Below are 20,523 nucleotides of genomic sequence, written 5' to 3' on the forward strand. Positions count from 1 at the left end.
TGCTGGGATTACAGGCAAACACTACTATGCCTGGTCAAATTGTGTTTAAAAAAACAATTCAAGCCAGTGAATCACAACGTTTTTTGAGACAGGGTTTCTCTGTAGCTTTTGGAGCCTGTCCTGGGACTCACTCTGTAGACCAGGCTGGCTTTGAACTCACAGAGATCTGCCTGTCTCTGCCTCCTGAGTGCTGGGATTAAAGGTGTGCGCCACCACCATCCAGCAAATCATAACATTTTCATGCACAATCAAAACTGTGTTTATGCTTAGCTTTTTAATCTGGTTTTAGTACCACAAAATGCAAGCTAATTTAGTAAACAAAATTTGGGTGCATTTTCAGAATTGAGGATGTGTAACGCAGGCTGCTAACAGAAGAGCCCTTCTCACTTTCATAAGTAACACTGTTGTGTAGGTATGTGAGAAAACACTGTACTATTTCTAGGTCAGGACGGAATGAACTTGACCTAATTTAGACTCTCACCTGGCTTTGCTGGCCGACTTAAAGAACCAGGAGTAGACCGCTGCACTATCCTCTCCTTAAACTCTTTGCTTTTATACATCATCAAAGACTGGACCACGAGAAACTGTATCTTTTTAATAACTGCACATCCAGTGAGAACTGGAGGGAAACAATTTAAACTTTAGAGAAAGTTATATAACCGCCTCATTTGTCTATGCAATCAGTTTTAAGATCTGTGTGTACAGGCACAGGCATGCCGCAGCACGTCTGTTTATGTCAGGAACAGTCTTGAGCATGTTTTCACCTTCTGCTTTGAGACAGGGTCCCTGCCTTCCAATCCCACCCAGGAATGCTGGAATTACGGAAGTACACTCCACCTCCTCTGGCTTTAGCTGCGTTCTTGGGTTTTTAGGCTTGCATGGTCAATGTGTCAATGTGCTTTACCCAGTGAACCACTCCCCAGTCCCTATAGTAATGCACTCTTGGATAAGAAGGCATTCATGTCCACAGCCTGCTCTGGTATGCTAGGACGAGTTGTGTGCGAGAATGGCGTTGCTGCTGAAAACTGCACGCTACACTGGTACTCCTCAGAGGTGTTCTCATTCAGACATCAGTCTGCCAGCCAGTTCTGGAAGATCCAGCAACACTGTTGAGTGTTGAGGTGGGTCATTCTAGACCCAGGCGACGTAACCTGATGTCCCAGGATGTTCTGGTTTCCAGGCACCTTCTATCTGCATATAGCTTAAGGAAAGAAAACAGACACTGTTCAATTTACTGCCTATAAAATGTTTATCAACAAGTACAGGAAATAATTACAGGCAGTAGTATCAGTACCTAGCAATTACTGACGTGTCTGTGACAGGAAGGTGGTCTGTAGGCTCCTTTGTGTACTCTGTGCCTCCATACAGCAGAATGCATGTGGCTTGTCCTCTACCTCAGCAGACCTTTTCCAAGACTCCACTGGGCAGTCATTTGTGGGATTTCACATAAACAAGCCATTTAAAAAAGAAATTCCATGTTTTCAAATTTAGTATGTGAAAGGTTTTTGCCATTATCAGTCATGATTCAAAAGGTAGGTTAGGAATGGTAACTGCCATGTCTGCTCACATGTACAAAATAATGAGTCAGGGGAGCCGAGCAATAAAACAGGAGCTGAATGGGTTAGCGCTGAGAACAGAGCACGCTGCTTTTCTATAAGTCATACCTAAGCTGTAAGCTTTATGCAGACGAGGGAGTACGGTATGGTGATAAAAATCTTCCGAACACAACGATCTTCAAGAGAATTTAAAAACAATCATTTGACTTTATTCACTGGTGTCCTCTGACCATCCCCCACACTCTGAGAATTAAAATGTAGGGCACTCAGGGTTTTGAGTCGCAGGAGAAACCTTGTGGCCCTTTAGTCTAAACAACTGAGAAATGGAGAGAGTCCATCATGTGCTTGATTTCAGTAAAAATAACTGCAGTTGCTATGGCAATTCTTTACTGAAAAAGACATCATTTGACAGGAATAACTGAGGAACAATATCACCATGAGTCACGTTAAAATAAATGTAAAATTACTGTTCCTATCTGAACTGTGAAGACTGGACAGAAGAAATCAACGTGAATGATGAGAACAGAGACCCCAGAGGCAAATGTGTAAACATCAGGAGACACCGCAAACAACACAAACCAAACCGTCAGCAGGAACATATTTATGGAAGCAAGCACACGAATGTGCGCCCGTGAAGACAGGGGACTCCGATGCTGTCCTTTAACTGCTGTCGATACTTCCCTTACTTTGTTCTAGAATCATAGCTTACAAGTTTTACATTCACTGTTGTGTTAAGAATATTTCTCCAATTCTTACAAGGAAACAAAAGGAGAACTCTGTATATACACAGTACACAGTATGAAAAATCGGTGCACTTTTGTTTTGCTATATTGTGAAAGTAGTCAAAATAAAATATATGGTCAAAGGCAGAATTTGTAGAGGGGTGACGGAAAACCAAGTCACTTTCTGTCAGGACCATCGTAAGATCACAGTAGAAACCCAAGTCCACTCTGTACAGACAGAATATAACAGATGCACAGACATCAGCCTGGTGGCCAGCGAACCAGCGCCTGGACTGCACTGGCCTAGGGAGCACTCCTGTATGGCCCTGAGCTAAGAATGGTGTGTGCATTTCCAAAGGGATTAACAACAACAACAGAGATGCAGCCAAGAACCACGTGTGGCCTCCTCTCCGTCTCAGACAGGAAGTGTCTGCAGGCTGCGGCACACAGAGGAGCTCGGCTCGCACAGGGCAACTGCAAGGCCAAGGTCACTGCGTCTGCTTCCTCAAGAGCATCTTAACGTTTGAAAACGGATCTTCTGATGTGATTCTCCAGATTCTTTTTTCTTAAAAGATTTTTTTTCTTCAACATCATCAAAGCTCATCCTGTATTAACGTAAAGGTAATTTAAAGAAAAAGGTATTACAAGCTAATCAATATGTTCTTACTGATGGAGTATAACACAAGACACACCCTGCTTCATTAACATTGGCAAGGTCAGTCTCAGCTGCCCATAGTAGGTGTGGCAACTAGTGTGTCACTCCCTGAGTGTTCTGGCTGCTACTGTCAACACCAGAGAAGCTTCTGCAATCGCCTGTGGGGTTATCAAGATTACATGACAGCGTCCTTTCCTAGCAGGGACTGGGACTGTGCGGACGGAGAAGCACTGAGCAGCAGCATGTGTCCTGACTGGGTGTGATGCAGCTGCTCCATCCCTGTGCCTGCAGGACTTCCCCGCCAGGGGGGTGCGGTGCGACGCCAACTGTCACAGAACTGTGAGTCTGTCAGAGGGTTCAATCGCAGCAGCAAAGACACTAAGTGATATCCGGCAGGTTCCCTTTCTTAATTTCAGTTATGGTATTTTGGTTTATGAGTAATAAAATATAAAATGTAAGTTAAAAATCCTAAGTTTTAAAATAACTAATCTTTAGAAGAACATGTTTACTTTGGATATCAAGAAGACATGAACTGGCATCTCCTCTGCCCCTGCCCCATAGATGGGGATAAGAGGTCAGGCTCTATAACCCTTTCCCACTTAGGTCTCCAGTTAACTGGTTCCACAAAGCCTGACCCCCTCCAGAGGCTGCATCTCTTCCTCCTCCAGCGTTAGAGGAGAGTGTAGTAAATCCTACTCCCAGCACCTGCTTCTCAGTATGCCGGGAACAGACTCAAATGGGAGCAAACAAATTGGCCACAGGAGGGTAACAGGCAGGACTCTGCAGTGCTGAGGGGTAGACACAAATTTAGGATTAAGGGATTATGGTCTAATACACATTCCCCCCATACCAAGCTCAAAAGAAACTTGGCTACCTAAAATATGCTTAAGTTCTAGGGTATTTACTGCTAATACTCAATATTTTATTTACACTAAACAACTTTTAAATAACTATTAGCTATCACTATTTTTAATAACATTGCTGAATAACTTTCTTTTAAAAAACTATTTTGGAAATAAGACCTTACTACTGGCTGGCCTCAAACCCAGACCCACCGACCTCTGCCCCGTGAGAGCTAGGATTAAAGGTGTGCAGCAGGAAGCCTGGCTGGCTTATTTCACACATCAAAGAGAGAAAGTCCACACTGAAAGTTCAGTGGTGTGCTCCAGAGTTATATCGCTATTTTCAGAACATGTTTTGCACTTCAAAGTCAAATTCCTTTTTACTCTTAGAAAGCCACTGCCATGTCTCCTCTCACCCTGCCCACCACCAGGCCAGTGGTTGAACTATCTAGTTAGTTTTTGAACATTCCACATATACAGAACTATATAATATGCAGCCCTTTGTGACTGGCTTCCTTCAGCTAAGTATTTTTTCAAAATTCACCATGTAGCATGGATGCATTCTTCATTTTTTTAGGTAAACAAGACTTATCCACTCTGTTTGTGGGTAATCTGTCTTTCCCTAGTTTGGTACATTGGAGTCCAAGTTTATTATGGAAGAGGCTTGATCATTTTCTTGTTAAATGGCGAGTATACAAATTTCGAAGCCATTTCATTAACTAGAGGATACAATCTTGGCTGTCCCATTTCTCCAAAGTGACAATGTCTGTCTTTGAATAGTTATTTCTTCATGGAATGCATACTAAGAATACACCTTGGCAACCTGCCAATCACTTGTAGGCCTGGCTCTTACCTTGTTTCTCTTTCCTTGGCTTTGGAGAGTTTCCAATTTTCCATAAATTAAGGCAGCAATAGTTTTTGCATCTCTGGAATTTATTTGCTCTTCCCAAATACTTTTCTAAAATTAAAAACACTCATGTTATCTTTTAAGTACTTAAATCAAAACATGACATTTCCACAAGAAGCTTGCTTACTCGTGCCTCAACGTTCTTTTGTCCCAAAGCTGTTTGAAATTCAAGTTTCTTCAAGTACATCACTCTGCAGAGCAATTAACCCAGACTCAAAAGGACAGTAACAGGAGCAGGACTGTGGGGGCACAAACTGACCCCGAAGCCTTATCTGGTGGGCACATGTGTGTAGAAGGCTGAACTGGGAGGTGAGCACTGTCCGCCTTCAATACTACACAAGGAGAACCACGAAGACAAGCGTCCGGTCAAGCTCACATCCTAGTCCTTCATTTAATTTCTTACAAATAACTTAGTAGAAAAATATGTATCTTCATTTGTCTTAGAAAGATCAGTACTCTTGTTAAAACATCATGGTCTGTGACAGCCACCCTATTATACCTGGGAAGATGGCCCAGGCCCTTATGTGGGCTCAGTTAACCATTTTGTCAACTGAAAGATGCAGCTTTTGACTCAGTGATCACAGACCTTGGTTTGGTTTCTTTGAAACCCTAACACAGCTAGGCACTGTGGCGTATGTCTTTAACCCCAATACTCGGAGGCAGGTGGATATCTGTGAGTCCAATGCCAGCCTGGTCTACAAAGCAAGTTTCCTAACAAGCAAAATCAAACTAAATCAACAAAGGAAAAAAAAGGCATATTGCTAACGGTGCCCCAAAACAAGTATAACCAAAGAAAGGACCCTACTTGTAATCTAAATCCTTAGGACATATTCCTCAAAAAGGCTCAGTTACTAAGGCTATTTCAAATGCATTATAAAATTTCCTTCAATTTTTTTTTCTTGTAAGGAAATATTTTTAAAAAGCAATCATTATAGTAAAAAGTAGCAAATATGGAACTTCACAAAATAAATCCTACAACCCAGAGGCACCATGCATGAAGGTCTGGTCAGGTGTCTTTCCACTCACGGAGCACCAAGTTTGTAAGGCGGCTGAGAGCAAGTAGACCAGAAAGCCCTGTAAGATCCCTCCATACAGCGTAAAAGATGTCTCAATAGGAAATATTTTTAAAGATGAAGGGACAAACTGGAGAGCAGCAGAGTTGGCCAGCTGAAGGAAGGCACGGAGCGAAAGCCTGGACATACCTTTGATCTTTCATAGCGGTAAAATTTAACACTCGGGTAGGCTTTGATGCCTGCTTTCTGGCATGTCTGGGGGTAAGCCTGGCAGTCCACTTTCCCAGCTTTCACTTTTCCTTTGATCATCTGAAAAACAACAAAAATAGCCTTAGGTCTTGCCATTGTATCTTCGGCATAAACTATTTTGGTAACTACATGGCCAACATATTTCAGATCTTTATATATTTAAGGATTTGTCATGTTTAAATCTCATTCTCCCCATTCGAGTGAGATTGTACTTTTCCCAAGTCCTTTAAGCTGCCCACTAGCATGTTTGTCTGACATGAAGTCTTTTCTCAGGAGCACCCGAGGTTTTAACTCTGACTCCAGCATCTGTCTTTAATCCTAACTGGTGCTCTTTGTCTAGTGCATGGCTGACCATACATCTACACTGCCCAGGTCAGCCTTGACTCCTGTACTGTCAAGGCCAGCCCTGACTCTTTCCCATGCACTGCAGAGGTCACAGGTTCCCTCTCAGCAGCACGCACGCTGCCATCTGGGTTCCATCCCTCCATCACCAGCCATGTGTGTGGTGCTCTCAACTGACTTCCGTTATTATCATTCTTGGCACCGGAACAATGTTAAGGCCACAGGGACCTCTCCTTGCCCTAACCTACAGACACCTTCCTGACTTCATCTTCAGGTCTGTTTTACTGTGCTATCCACGCCTGACTCTTGTCTTTCCTACTTTACTTACAGTCCCCAAACCACACCTTTTCCAGCACAGGGATTTCATTCTTTACCTTGAGGCCAGTTCGTGCCACCAGAGCCCCACCTTTGGGTATGACGCTCTCTCGGTGAGCTCTTACATAATCCTGTGCTGAAGGCTCTTCCTTGATGCTAATCTACTCTACTGAACTGCTCTCTGTGAATGCCTCCAAGCACCTCAAACACAAGATACCTGCAATTAGTTTTTCCCGTGCCCTGGGCTCCTCTGCGTCACCTGTCTACCACATACAAAGCTCTGCGTGTCTTCACAGCCTGCGTGCAGATCCCTCTGTTCCATCACTATCTCCTATACTACGCTGTCCTCGTTGGTTCTGGGACAATCAAAGTGTCTTTGCTGTCTCTGGTTTGAGGCCCATGGCTACTGGAACAAACACATGCAGGGAGACTAACTAGGTTAGCAGTGCAACTCTAGGATAACAAGGTGCACACACAAACACACACTCGTGGGCTCCAGAGTTATTAAATGCTTTTAATATTAGTACTTGGGAGGCAAAGGCAGGCAGACCTCTGAGTTTGAGACTGGCCTACTCTACATGGGGAATTCCAAGTCAGCCAGCATTATAAAGAGAAAACCTGACTCAAAAAAGACAGATTGCAGCTATAGGAACAATTTTTTTAAATTGATAAGTTTTAAGAACTAAATTAAAAATTAGTTTACAATGTTTTAACCAATTATTAAAACATGCATATGAGTAAAATTTACTTATTTAACTAGACAACAATACTTACCCTAGCCAAGAGTTCAAACTCTGGAGCAAAGTTCTGGCAAGGTCCACACCAAGGAGCATAGAAATCAACCACCCAGTGAGTCTTCCCCTCTAAAACTTTCTCGCTGAAAGTCTGAGGTGTTAACTCTATGGACGCTTGGGGTAGAAATCTGCAGTAAGGGGACCAAACATTTCTCATTAGACAGAAGCAAAGCAAGCAGTCTACGGCAATCCCACAGGCCTTCCCAAGTGAGCAATGGTTCAGGAGAGTAATGGGATGACGCTTGGTTCTACCTTCATAAAACGGCCTGTCCAAGGGTTTCAAATGCTAGAATTCTAACTCACAGGAAACTGCGCACACGAGAATACCCTGCTCTGAATCAGTATTAGTCAACAGCACGCAGTACAGTTACTCACCCGAGTCCCCAGCTTCTCAGGGAGTAGGCGTCCCTATTCCAGCCGTTGTAACTACTAACAGAAGGAAAGAGAATACAAAGCTGTAGACGGATATTACTGGATACGGTCAAGAAACAATCTTACTGTAGCAATTAAAAAAAGTGTTGACTAGTTAATGTCACTGAGTGTCTCTTCCCAGAAAGTATATTAAGAGTTATATGACTTCCGATATATTTTTCATAAGTACCCTCCCCAATTAACCCAGAACTGTATGTTATTTTGTGATTCTCCAGCTAATTCTTGCATTTTTTCCAAGAGATTCATCTTTACTTCTTAATCGTGATTGTGTTTTGTTTTTTGAATACCTACTTAGTATAGAATGGGTGTACACTAGGGCAGTCCACAAAGTCTGATGTGGTGAGTTCCTTCTCTGCGGCAGGACCGTTTGACTCCTCCCCACCAAGTGTGAGGACCGCCGCAAATGATGCAGGCCAGGGCGGGATGGGAGCGGGGCCAGCAAGGACTTAACAAGCCTGAGTTCTTCCTCTCCCAGCGTCTTGACTAGAACTGAACTAGCTTTACTGTTCAGTTCCCTCATCATCCTGTGCGGGCTCACCCAGTGGTGGCCTCCCAATCACATATGCTGGGCTAACTGTATAACCAAGAATTTTAAGAGATGTCTTCAAATTTGAGAGAATACTTACTGGTACTGATAAGCTTTATTTGACTTTTGGGGATAAAATCTTATCTCGGGATATCTCTGAACATTTTCTTGGGTACAAAAAGAATGATATTGCTGGCAGTCCACACTGCCTACACTGATCAGTCCAGTTAATGTCTACAAAAGAACAAAGTCAACACATGGGTCAATGACTGGAGTAAAATTCTCTATAACTTTAAAGTACAAAAAAAATTTTGTGTATCAGAGTTCTGCCTGCATTTTGTGCACCATGTGTGTGCACTGCCCATGGAGGGTAGAAGAGGGCACGGGAACCCCCGGATCTGGAATTAAGATGGGAGAGAGTACTGAGTTGTCTCTAAGAACAGTCAGTGCTCCTAAATGGACAGCCCTCATGACAACTTTTGTATGTGTTAATATACTATGAAATTTTTATAGTAATCAAGAACTTCCCATAGTTATTGCAGATGAAATAACTGGCTCGTTTACCATGTGGGAAAATATACATTTCAAAATTTCAATGCCGGTAGCCAAAACATAATCTAGTACTTTTTAAAAATTATTTTTTAAAATTGTTTTTTATTGAGCTATATATGTTTTTCCTCTCCCCTCCCCTTCTATCCTCTCCCATGGTCCCCATGCTCGCAATCAAATACTTTTTTCTAATGGAGGTAAGCATTGTCTGGCTCACATTCCGTTTTTATCAAAATACATAATCTTAAATGTTAAGATGCAATGGCTCACTTTAACTCTGTTTATTTTTACTTGAGGGATAAATAAGAACTACTGATTTCATTTTCCATTCTAGTATTTAATTTGCTTTCATTCACTTTCCACTGTTTATAGGAAATTTATATTAATGTCTTGATGTTTGAGCTTATGTTCTGTTTTGCTTAGTTTTAGTTTGTCTATTTTAAAAACAGAACAGGCATCTTTGTGCCCAGGATAATCTTTGACATCTTTGACTCTTGATCCTTCTGGGTCAGCCTTCTGAATGCCAGCACCACCACACTTCCTGACTAAGGCTGGTTATTTTTTTTTTTTTTTGGTTTTTCGAGACAGGGTTTCTCTGTAGCTTTGGAGCCTGGCCTGGAACTAGCTCTTGTAGACCAGGCTGACATCGAACTTCCAGAGATCCACCTGCCTCCTGAGTGCTGGGATTAAAGGCGTGCGCCACCACCGCCCGGCAAGGCTGGTTATTTTTAAGACCCACAATATTGTGAGGAAATGTTATCTGTAAGCTCTAAAAATAAAATGACAGTAAACAGGAAATGCAGATGACCTTGGGGCTAACACTGGCAGTATTTTGTCAGCAGCATATCAGATGTTCAGTGAGTAGGCTGGGACAGCGATGGGTCTTAACGATTCAATCAGGTCTGTATAAATCATCTACTTATAGGTTTATCACCTCGGTTTAAAGTAACTGAAGCAAGCACGATGTTACTATACCCGGGCCATTCGTTTCCACTCTGGCATGAGGACCTGACAGGGATGGCACCACGGAGAATAGAAATCCACCATCCAGACTTCGTCATGCTTCCTCTGTTTGACTAGCTCATTGAAAGTGGCGGGTGTCAGAGATACCACCGAAGGGTTTCTCAGATCCTAAAAAGAAAAAGAAAAAATTATTATATATACCAAGTTTTTCATGTAGTTCTGGCTAGTTGCTGGGGTATGTCATTTAGAAAGTTCCTATTTTAGAGAAATCAAAAGGACACTTGAGAGATATTTAAAAGAAATCTATCATGAATTGCTTTAAAAAGTGAATTACCAAATTTATTAAGTTTGGATTTTGCCCATCAGTTTTCTTAGAAGATATATTTTCACATTAGCACTGAAATCCCTGTAGGCTGGGGAAAGAGGCATCTTGGAAACTACATTAGTAGAGCCATATAATCAAGTTCTGGGAGCAATTCCGATAGTACACAGGCCTGCTATGCTATTATATACTAAACATATATATATAATAATGTTTAGAAATAACCACTTAATTACTAACACAAAGCCTACTACTATTACTTTTTGATATTTAAATAGAGGAGCTATACACCTTTCTTGAGACTGTATATTCCGAATGCAGTTTTAAGAGAGCCTCAGGCCTGTATCACAGTAATTAACACACTAGTTTTCCTAGGACAGATGGATACAACAGAGTACAATGAATACTAGTGGACAGAAGCCCCTGTAAGGATCCAGTCAAGACTGAATGAACACCATGGAGATGCTGTGGATGCAGGGACTTCCGTGCCAACAATGCCAAAGTTTCTTGCAGAATGCCTGGCTTTCTGCATTGAGAGGAAACAGGCAAATGGTGACAGGCTTCATGGGAAATTCTAATCTCATGTATTCAGTAGCAGTGTCTCCCATATACAAGACACCATAGTAGGTAACAACAACAGCAAAACAGAACCGAAGGCTTAAATTAAAAGTTTTTCACAAAACAATCTTCTGGCACAAAAATAGTAAGTCCTAACACAGTTATCCAAAGTACACATGTAAACAGAAAGACTTCTAGCCAAAGTCTCTAGCTGAAAATACCTCTATGAACTCCAAGATTTGTTCCGCAGAGTGGTGCCCTTCATACTCATGTATGCTGGACTGGTTGAATACCACTGTCGTTGGATAAGCTTGGATGTTATACTGTGAGGAAGAAGAAATTCATACATTTTACCCATCTGTTTCAATTCCATACAAATCATTTTAGTTTTTTTTATGTGTATGGTGTTTTGCCGGAATGTACATATATGTACCATGTGCTTCTTGGTGCTACAGGAGTCAGAAGCGGGTGTCTGATCCTGGAACTGGACTTACAGATAGCTTCATCATGTGGGTGCAGAAAACCGAACCTGGGTCCTCAGTAAGACCCAGAGGTAAATGTTCTTAACTGCTGAGCCATGTCTCTATACCCTTTAACAGGACTGTAAAAATCTACTGCTGTCTTCTTGGTGATGGAAGAGAAAAATGCACGACAAATTTTAACAAAGGCAACACATTAAAGCTTGTACTGATGAAGCTAATCATTATTAAAGTCCAATGGCACCAAAACGCAGGAGGTGAGCCAGAGAAATTGATTAGTAAGCTCTTCGTCTATTTGCCCTCGTCAAACTAGGAGGGAAGAGACTGAGAAGACCCATCGGTCACTCTGTCTCATGACGGTACTGGGGTCATCCTAAAGGGCGATGAGCATCACCGTAAAACAGCAAGAATAAATGAACACGACTGTATTCTGTATTTTTAGTGTCATGCTCTAAGAAAATGGTCATATTATTCTTTACGCAAGACAGTTCTTGTAGTGTAAAATATTTAAGTTCTTCTTCACAGTTAACATGGGCACCAGCCCAGGCAGCATTTTGTAGTTTTAAGGTTACAAAGTGATTTCCCCACCTATGGACGTGCGATCCGCTGTAGCTGATCTATGGCTCCTCAAGTTGGTAAGAACTCATTAGTAAACAGAAAATTTTAAGATTCATATTTCTAGAAAAATTAGCAACATTATGAAGTTCTGAAAATGTGTGAATTCAAAGCATTTATTAGGTTAAGAGACTAGCTAAAACTTTACAAGTTCGTATTGTCTGCTGTGCTCTAGCCACCCACAATCTCACTAGTTAACATTACCAAACCTACCTTACAGACCTGGTAAACCAACTGGAGGACGCACACGAATGAAGGCTCACTGCAGGTGAGTGCACTGTGTTTCTAATCCTTACACTTCCCTTAATTGTTGATAACGCAGTTACTTGATATAAAATATAGAAAAACCAAACGGTTCAAGATGAACTACCGTTACTCATTATGATTTTGCACCTTTGGTTGGCATCTACTTTCCAAATTACATAAAGGACAAAAGATACTAATGACTCTTTTATTTCTTTAAAACACACAAACAGCTCCCCCAACTTACTTTAATTTCAAACACACTAAAACTACGAGAATAACCTCAATTACCTACACATTTTCCTTTACTAGTGACTAATAGTTGTTAGTCATACTGGCTTGTTGTTGACACCGTCTTCCTCGGCCCCACTCCTCGGTGTCAAATCTGCTGGTATTTAAACCTCACTACATCGCCATTATCTTCAAGCAGAACACTGTACTGTTTTGAGTATTTAAAGACTTTTCTGTGATTTTTATCATACTTAATTGCTGCTATGTAATCTGCCCTTTTCCTTCTATATTCTATTTTTTAAGATTTTGTCTTTCTCAATGCCGGGGCTTGCGCCCACGCGTTAGACATGTGAGGTGAGTGCTGCTGTCACTGAGCCACACCCCAGCTGCTTATCCACATGTGAAGGGATGTCACCACACCATTCTGAATATTGTTATTTATAAGCTTCTTCTGTCAAAGGGAAGATATCAAAATTCTGATGTATTTTATTTGTATTTTCTTGAATAGTGAAGCCAAACATTTACCTTCTAGTATGTATTAAGAAACAGGTTTTCCCTTTCTTGTCATTTTTTTTAACATTTTAGTTTTTGAGTTTAAAGATTCATATTGCAGAAAGGAAATAAACCACTATGAATTCACATAGCCATGATTACCATCCACTCATGGCTACTCTTACATCATCTATACCTCTCCATGTCTGGTTCACTCTTACCCTATTCATAACAACCAGAGTATGTTTAATATACAATGTCATCACCCACGTAGACATATTGCCACTTCCACATCGTAAAAATGAGCGGTTCTTTTAAACCGGCTATCATGCCTGCTCAAATCAAACTACTCAGACTGACAAGTAAAAAGAAATCCAAAGAATAAACTGCAGACTACTAAAACTTAATACGTTACAAAAGTACAAAGACTTAGAGAAAATGGAAAATTTTGGAAGTATTTTATGACTCAAACACATGCCTGAGTTTGGTAAGCAAAGTTGCATACGGACAGCCACCTACAGATCTATCTACAGTTGAACTACAATTACTATTTTGCTGACAGTGTTTCACTATCACTGCCATAGCAAGGTTGTGTTAATACTGGACGTCTTACCATGCTGCAGAGCCCTTCGTGAACTGTGCAGTCTAGTGTGCCAACTTTGAGCTGGCCATAGAGCAGTGTCGATGCCTTCCGTAACTCTGGCAAAAGAGCTCGACAGGGCGGGCACCACTGGAAGAAAGGAGTGTGAGCATGAGCGAGAGGAAAAGGAAGGAAGACCTGCACTGTCTCCACTGAGTGCAGCGGTCTGTCCCACGGCACGTTCTGCCACAGCCTCCGTCCTGGGAGCGCCCGGAGGAGCAGCAGGGCCCCCAGTTCTAGGACTGATGTTCCAGTTGTCGAGAGGATGGCTTTTTGAGATGACAAATAAAAACAGCTCACCGGGGCAAAGAAGTCAACAAGCCATGGTTCCTTGTCACTTGCAGGGAAGTTCTGAGGTCCAAGCGTGATAACATGGGAATTAACACTTTCTTTGGCAAAAGCAAGTATATCGTATAGAATCTTCTTTCCTATAAATTGGGAGAAATTAAAGTATGTGCTCTCTTTGTATGTACGAAAACATTCTAATTTTAGTACTTAAGAAACAAGGCCTATGGATGACTGGCTCTGGTGGGTTCCTGTGCTCCACACCCTCTCCTCGGCTTGCTGTGAATCCCTTCTACTGGGCATTCTTCTGTTTCCTAGACTAAATGACAAGGCCTCTGAGGAATGCTTTCTCACTTCATAAACACAATAATCCCTTTAGTATTCTCTTGAATTTGAAATATGTATTACAAATTGTCCAGTGGAAAAATGTACTTGATATTTGAAACTTAATGTATCTGTTTTAGAATGGGCCACCCTCTCCCCAACCCCTATGTGTTTCTTTTTCATATTCTCAGACTTGGCAGATTGTTACCCAGTTGCCTAAAGGAGACCACCCAGAGGATTCTTGCCTACTTGTTCCCCTATGATTGTGTCCACTCCATCTCTTGCCCTAGCCCCATGCCTCCTGCTACTGCTGTAACAGCCACACTAGTGAATGCACCCAATTTCCTACGGCTACTACAGTCACCCTTAGAAAGCAACAAATACCAAACTTAAGTGCATTCAGTGCTTTGCCACAGCCTGAAGAGCATGCTCTGTGGCTTGGCAGATGAGCTTTCTTAACTATGAGAGACTCCATTTTCCCCAAGTACCTTCTGACTTACTCAGCAGTCAAAATGAAGGTGAGCACTGAGTCAGACACATTCCTACTGTTACGGTTCAACAGACAGGACAGGTGAAATGACAGTGATGTACTCTCCTGCCTGTTCTCTTTAGTGCTGTTTCCTGAACTGCTTCACAGTTTTCTTTCTGAGCACCCCAAAAGGTGGTCCCGACCACTGGTTCTTCTGTTTCACTCACATTAACTCATATTCACTCAGGCCTTTACCATTAACACACAACTTAATGTCTTCATTTTTGGCCTACATTTCTCTACTGAAGCCAAGGTATATACTCAACTGTGATCTACACACTCTACTTCCTGTCAACTCCTAATCCTTCCTCACTAAAAGGTCCCATTACTCCAATTCACTATATAAAATTAGGACAATTACTGGACTCCTCTCTTAATCCCCTATATACTAACAAAAACTAAATTATACTGAGTTTCTAAAAGATTTAAACCAGTCTACTGACCTCTTAGGTACCATCTGTCTATGGCAGTCCTACCCGAAGTGACCAGGCAGCTTCTGCTGTCCCTTCTAAACGTTGCCTCCTACCTACCCTGGGCAGTGACTTTTCTAAAACCAAGTATCTCCCTGTTTTCTCTTAGGATGAAATTCCAGTGCCTTTCCCCAGAAGATCAGAGATCATCTTTGTCTTAGTCTTCTCTCAACAATGACCTTTCCCATCTTTGGAGTCCTGCTGGCCTAAGATCAACAGGGCTCTCTCTCTCTCCTTATCTCAAGTCTGTAAATAACCCACTGTGTTTCATCACCTCCTCTACTGAGTAGTCATTGTCTAATGTCTTAATGTGGCTATTGTTCTTTCAGGGCTTCCTCTAATCTCAGAAGATTGTTCTACCTCAGTTTCTTTGTAAGTACAATCTATACTCACTCAAGTTCAGTTTCCTTCCAAGACAGCTCCAATGCCATTTACTTCATGTCAAAGTGACCACCAGAACACGGGGCTGTGATTTCATGTGTTACTTCTGTCTTGCTTTCTCATTTTCAGGTAACTTATTCTGGGATTGGTCAGCGAGCACACTGTTAGCAATCTAGACTGCAGCACACAGTGAAGAACCAAGGCCTCTGGCTCCATGAAGCTTTCTGACTACCCCTTCATCTACCTTGACTGCAGTGTCACAGAAATTAAGATGGCTGTTCCCAGACTCCTAACCGCCAAATGGTTGTTATCTGGGTAAAAGATGCTACTTCACACTCAAACACTTTACCCTTCTGCTTTATCTTCAAGTCTCTAGAAGTTAAGTACAGCTCACATCATTTCTATTTTGTTCTAGTCTATTTTACTTGGGACACAGAAGGGCTGAGTGCAAGGCGCAGTATAGTTATTAGCATAAAGGGACATGCTTACAGGCTCAGTTGCTTCCTAGGGTACGAGAGTAAGTCTGGAAGGGTAATTTGGGGTTTGCTAATAACTGGAGGAGCGGAAAGAGTGACTAACTCAGAAGGCAGAGTCGTGTGTGATAGCACAAGGACTGAAGACCACAGTATGTTCAGGAGTCAAAAGTGGGTGAAGCTAAGATTATCTGGGGAGGGGAGCAAAGGTGGGTGCCGAGGCTACGAGAATAGGCAGAAAGAGGTGTAAAAGCACCCTGACCCTGCAACAACTCTTACAGTGTTCCTAGACATGCCTGACATGGTCCAGGTGCTGGGGACAGAACGGTGAGCAAAACAGACAATGCCACTGCTGCTATATGAGGAACCCAATGCCCATTCTCCAGAAGATTCAAAATGCAGAGCAGTGGCATGAAAATAGCGTGCTGGGTGCCGAGTGCAGACAAGAGGAAGAACAACTGTAGACAAAGGAGGTGATGGATCCAAAACAAGGCCAAGAGAACAGAGAAGGTAGGGGGAACATTTCATAGGTAACGTGTCACTCCAACTGGGCACAGAGGTGTATGTAATCTTAGCACTACAGAGGCTGAGGCAGGGAGACTGCAAGTTCAAGGCCAGTTTGAGCTTCAGGTACATAGAGTTCAGGCCAGCACGGCTCAGAGTATAACCTACCTCGCTGTGAGGCTCTAACAGAGCTTAGAGTCCTAAGTTCAGATCTTAGCGTTAGTCACTTGTGTGTGCCTATGTTGGGGGCAAGTCATCAACACTGTCAGCGTCAGTGCCCCTCTTCACTGGCAGCTGTGATCTAACAATGCCGGTCCTGTGGTCAGGGTGGTCCTGCCACATCTCTGCCCACGGGTTCTCGGCCTTCCTAATGCTGCCCTTTAATACAACTCCTTATGTCCTTGAGATCCCCAATCATCAAATTATTTCTGTTACTACCTCATAACTGTGATTTTGCTACTGTAATGAATCATAATGTAAATACTTTTAGAGACAGAAATCTGCCAAGGGGGTCACAACTCACTGTTTTAAGCTAATGGACCCTACTTCTTTTACTTCTGTAATTGCTTTAAGCAGCTAAGCAGTTCATGCTCAGTTCACACGCTCCCACTGACCTATGACAAGGAAAAGCCCCTGGATCTTGTTCAGATTTACATAGTGGCACTGAGCATCTGTCACGTTCTCCTTAGAGAGCTCTCCTGTCCCTATCACACTGTCGTCCAAACTTCTTGAGAGCACAGCTACTGTCGTTTGAATAAGAATGGTCCTCATAGGCTCACATATTTAGTTTCCAACTGATGAAACTGTTTGGGAAAGATTAGGAAGCGTGGCCTTATGGAGGTGTGTCACTAGCGGTGGGCTTTGAGGTGTAAAAAGCTCGTACCAAGCCCAGTCTCTTTCTTCCTTCAACTTGTACATCAGATGTGAACTCTTTGGGTATATCTAGCACTGTGACTACCAACCTGCTGCCTGCCCCTTGACATGATGGTAATGGGCTAACGCTCTCAAACTGTAAGCAAGGAAATTAAATGCTTTCTCTTCTAAGCTGCACTGGTCATGGTGTCTCTTTAGAGAAACAGAAGAGTATCTAAGCCAAGAGTTCCTGTCTTGCAACTCTATTACCTCATCTAAGAGAGCAAAGATAACAGGAAGGCTCAAGAAAGAAGCCTCTGTTGAATCAGTATCTGTTACTCATCTAACTTCACATCTTTCAGAACATCAGACAGGCAGGGCTACTGGTTAACAGAGAATGAATGAGGGATGGTGAGATGGAGACCACAGGGGGCGCTTGCTTTGCCAATAAATCCCCACATGGTGATGTGCCACCCTCAGATTTTTAGCTGAAATAGTTATCAAAATGTTAAAAAAGACCTTTAAAAGAACAAGCATAATAAAATTATTAACTATACAATTAAAATATCTCTCTACATATTTGCTAGTGAGAGCAAATTCTTGACAATAATTATGTCCACAAAACACAAATCACAGAATATTTCTATTTGAAAGCTAAGATGCGTTTCTGTGACTTTCCTAGTCTCACTGGGATGTGTGGTCCCCAGGTGGTGGCCTTCCTGGAGGAAATGTGTCACCACCATAGACTTTACAGAGTTCAAAGCCTCATTCCCAGTGTGTACGGTTTCCCGCTGCAGTTCAGTTGTGAGCTCTCGGCTGTTTCTGCTGCAGGCCTGTTTCTGTCTTGTTTGCCTGCAGTGATAGTGAACGGCCCCTTACCCCTCTGGAATGTAAGCTCATGTAAACCCTTTCTCCTAGAAGCTGCCTTGGTCATGGTGTTTCAGCACAGCAAGAGAAAAGCACACTAACCATGATGGATCTCATACTCTTTGGTTCCTTGTCCTTTAAACACTGCTAGACAGGGCTGGAAAACGTAGAGATCAGAGCAGATGCCCGGTGCAGAGGAGCAGTCAAACCTTCCAACCTGGAAAAGTAGAACACTTAATTGGATAAAACACATTTTATACAGTTTTTTTTAAATATCCATACAACTATCTCCAAATGACATTAGAAGTCAATGGGTTATAAAATAAAGGGACAGGAATGGTTCATTTACATTTAATACTGAGTTCAATAAAGAATGCTTCCTAGACAATTTAGAAACCTGCAAGAAATTCCCAAGACAATGTGAATTTCTTTAAAAAAAATATTCTTGAAAAGAACATAGGGGCTATTTCATTTTGTGGTAGAGCAAAGGTAACTTTGCAAGTGAGGCATTTCAAAAATAATGTAGAAAAAGGATGTTCCAGTGTCAAAGAAAATAGCACAAATAACACAAGCAAATGATAAATACCACGTTTCCCTCCTTGGTCTAAGACAAAAGAGCCATTAAAAATAATATTAGCAATCAGATGGACAAATATCTGACCAGGAAGAAAAATGAACCAGGATTATGAACAGAAAGTAGAGAAGAATGTGACTCAAAAATTACATTCAGAGGCCTGGAGAGATAGCTCAATAAATAAATTGCTGCCAGACAACCACGTGGACCTGAGTTCAGTATCCAGTATTTTGCTAAAAACAACACAGAGAGCCGGGTGGTGGTGGCGCACACCTTTAATCCCAGCACTCAGGAAGCAAATCAGAGGCAGGCGGATCTCTGTGAGAGAGGCCAGCCTGTTCAACAAGAGCGAGTTCCAAGACAGGCTCCAAAGCTACAGAGAAACCTTATCTCGATAAACAAAACAAACAAAAACCAACCGACAGCAACAACAACAACAAAGAGGCCACAGCTTGAAATGCAGCAAGGAGAGGTTTATGGAGTTTGGAGGGAGGAAAGGGAAAGAAGAAATAATGTAACTGTAATCTCAAAGATAAATCAAACAACAATAAAACCTGTGACAGTGATTTGGACCTCTAGTCCCAGGGATGGATAGGTAGGGACAAAAGGATGGCTGGGGCTTATAGCTCAAGAGGCAAACCTGAGGTTCCGTGAGACACCATTTCAGAAATGAGGTTGACGGTGATTGACATACAATGCTGACTTCTAGTCTCCACACCTAGTCATGTATATAGGACTGTATTCACAATCATTACTATTTAGGGAATACCACTAATTAGCATCCCTTTCATCAACACCAGCACACTCTAGTATCGACAACTAGTATCATATGCAGCTCCCCAGACTACAATAAAGTAAAAGTGCAAATATATACATGGACAATGAACAAAATAATCCATGCCTTATTTAAGAAATGTAAAAGGAAAGGGAAATGCTCTGCAGTGGGCATGGTAGCAGAGCCTACAATTCCAGGAGTCAGGAGAGAGGTGGGGACGAGTTCCGGGACACTACAGCTAGGTCCTATTTCCTTAAAACAAAGCAAATGACAAGGTGAACTAACAGACCAAAATGAGGGGCACAACAGTAAAGGTCTAAGCATTAAGTCTCTACACCAAAAGGTATCAGTAAGAAAACTGAACACGCACTTCCAGGACCGCACACTCTTGTGTGGTCCAGGCTGGCCTCTCTGACTAGTTCAGGATGACCACGAACGTCTGACCCTCCTGCTTTGACAAGGACCACAAATCTGCGCTACTGCCAGGTTTATGCAGTACCGGGATCTAATTCATAGCCTCATGCGCACCGTGAGTGCTCTACCAACCATTTATATCCACAAACACTAAAGCTATTTGTGCAAAGAGAAAAGAATTGATAAACCTTTAGTCAAACAAACAAGGCAGACAAACAAGGATGCCCACAAGCTAGGCAAAGTATATTTTTCCTTACTTGAATATGCTCATTTTTAAGCAGAGTTTTCAGTTTTTTCAATTCAGGATCATTTACATTTTCATTTTTTCCAAAATGAAAAAACACGAGCCAGCGATGATGCGCCAAACGATCCTGACATGACAAGGAACAAGGTCAGCAGAGGGGCGAGGATCCAGTGTTCGTTTCTCTGACATGAAATAAACGCTAGCTACCCTCCTTGTTAATTCAAAGTCTTCTCTAAATCAGTCACTGTTCTCTTGAGGTCAGCAGTAATAGCACTCCTAGAGTACATGGTAGGAGATAGGCCACTGGGTCAGAAAGCTTAAAGCAAGGGCTGTCTCGAGAAAAGAATATGACTTTAATAACTTAAGACTTGCGAAGGGCTGGGAAG

General features: G+C 42.2%; 1 protein-coding gene across 3 annotated transcripts in view; it reads right to left on the reverse strand.

Moving 5' to 3' along the window:
- Positions 1-337: 337 nt before the first annotated feature.
- Dnajc10 (DnaJ heat shock protein family (Hsp40) member C10) overlaps positions 338-20,523 on the reverse strand; it is a 40,951-nt gene continuing 20,765 nt past the window's right edge. For 2 of the 3 annotated variants that reach the window (XM_057754846.1, XM_057754847.1), the window contains exons 12-23: positions 20,151-20,264; positions 18,233-18,347; positions 13,746-13,873; positions 13,419-13,535; positions 10,967-11,068; positions 9,878-10,033; positions 8,454-8,587; positions 7,771-7,824; positions 7,376-7,523; positions 5,885-6,004; positions 4,629-4,733; positions 338-2,883 (exon numbers count right to left, since the gene is read on the reverse strand). In XM_057754846.1, coding sequence (XP_057610829.1) covers positions 2,872-2,883; positions 4,629-4,733; positions 5,885-6,004; positions 7,376-7,523; positions 7,771-7,824; positions 8,454-8,587; positions 9,878-10,033; positions 10,967-11,068; positions 13,419-13,535; positions 13,746-13,873; positions 18,233-18,347; positions 20,151-20,264 — 1,305 coding nt within the window. In that variant the 3' untranslated portion in view covers positions 338-2,871. The remainder of the gene's footprint in view (positions 2,884-4,628; positions 4,734-5,884; positions 6,005-7,375; positions 7,524-7,770; positions 7,825-8,453; positions 8,588-9,877; positions 10,034-10,966; positions 11,069-13,418; positions 13,536-13,745; positions 13,874-18,232; positions 18,348-20,150; positions 20,265-20,523) is intronic. The other variant, XR_009055989.1, reaches the window with a different exon arrangement.

Source organism: Chionomys nivalis, chromosome 22 (genome assembly GCF_950005125.1).
Source record: "Chionomys nivalis chromosome 22, mChiNiv1.1, whole genome shotgun sequence".
Taxonomy (NCBI): domain Eukaryota; kingdom Metazoa; phylum Chordata; class Mammalia; order Rodentia; family Cricetidae; genus Chionomys; species Chionomys nivalis.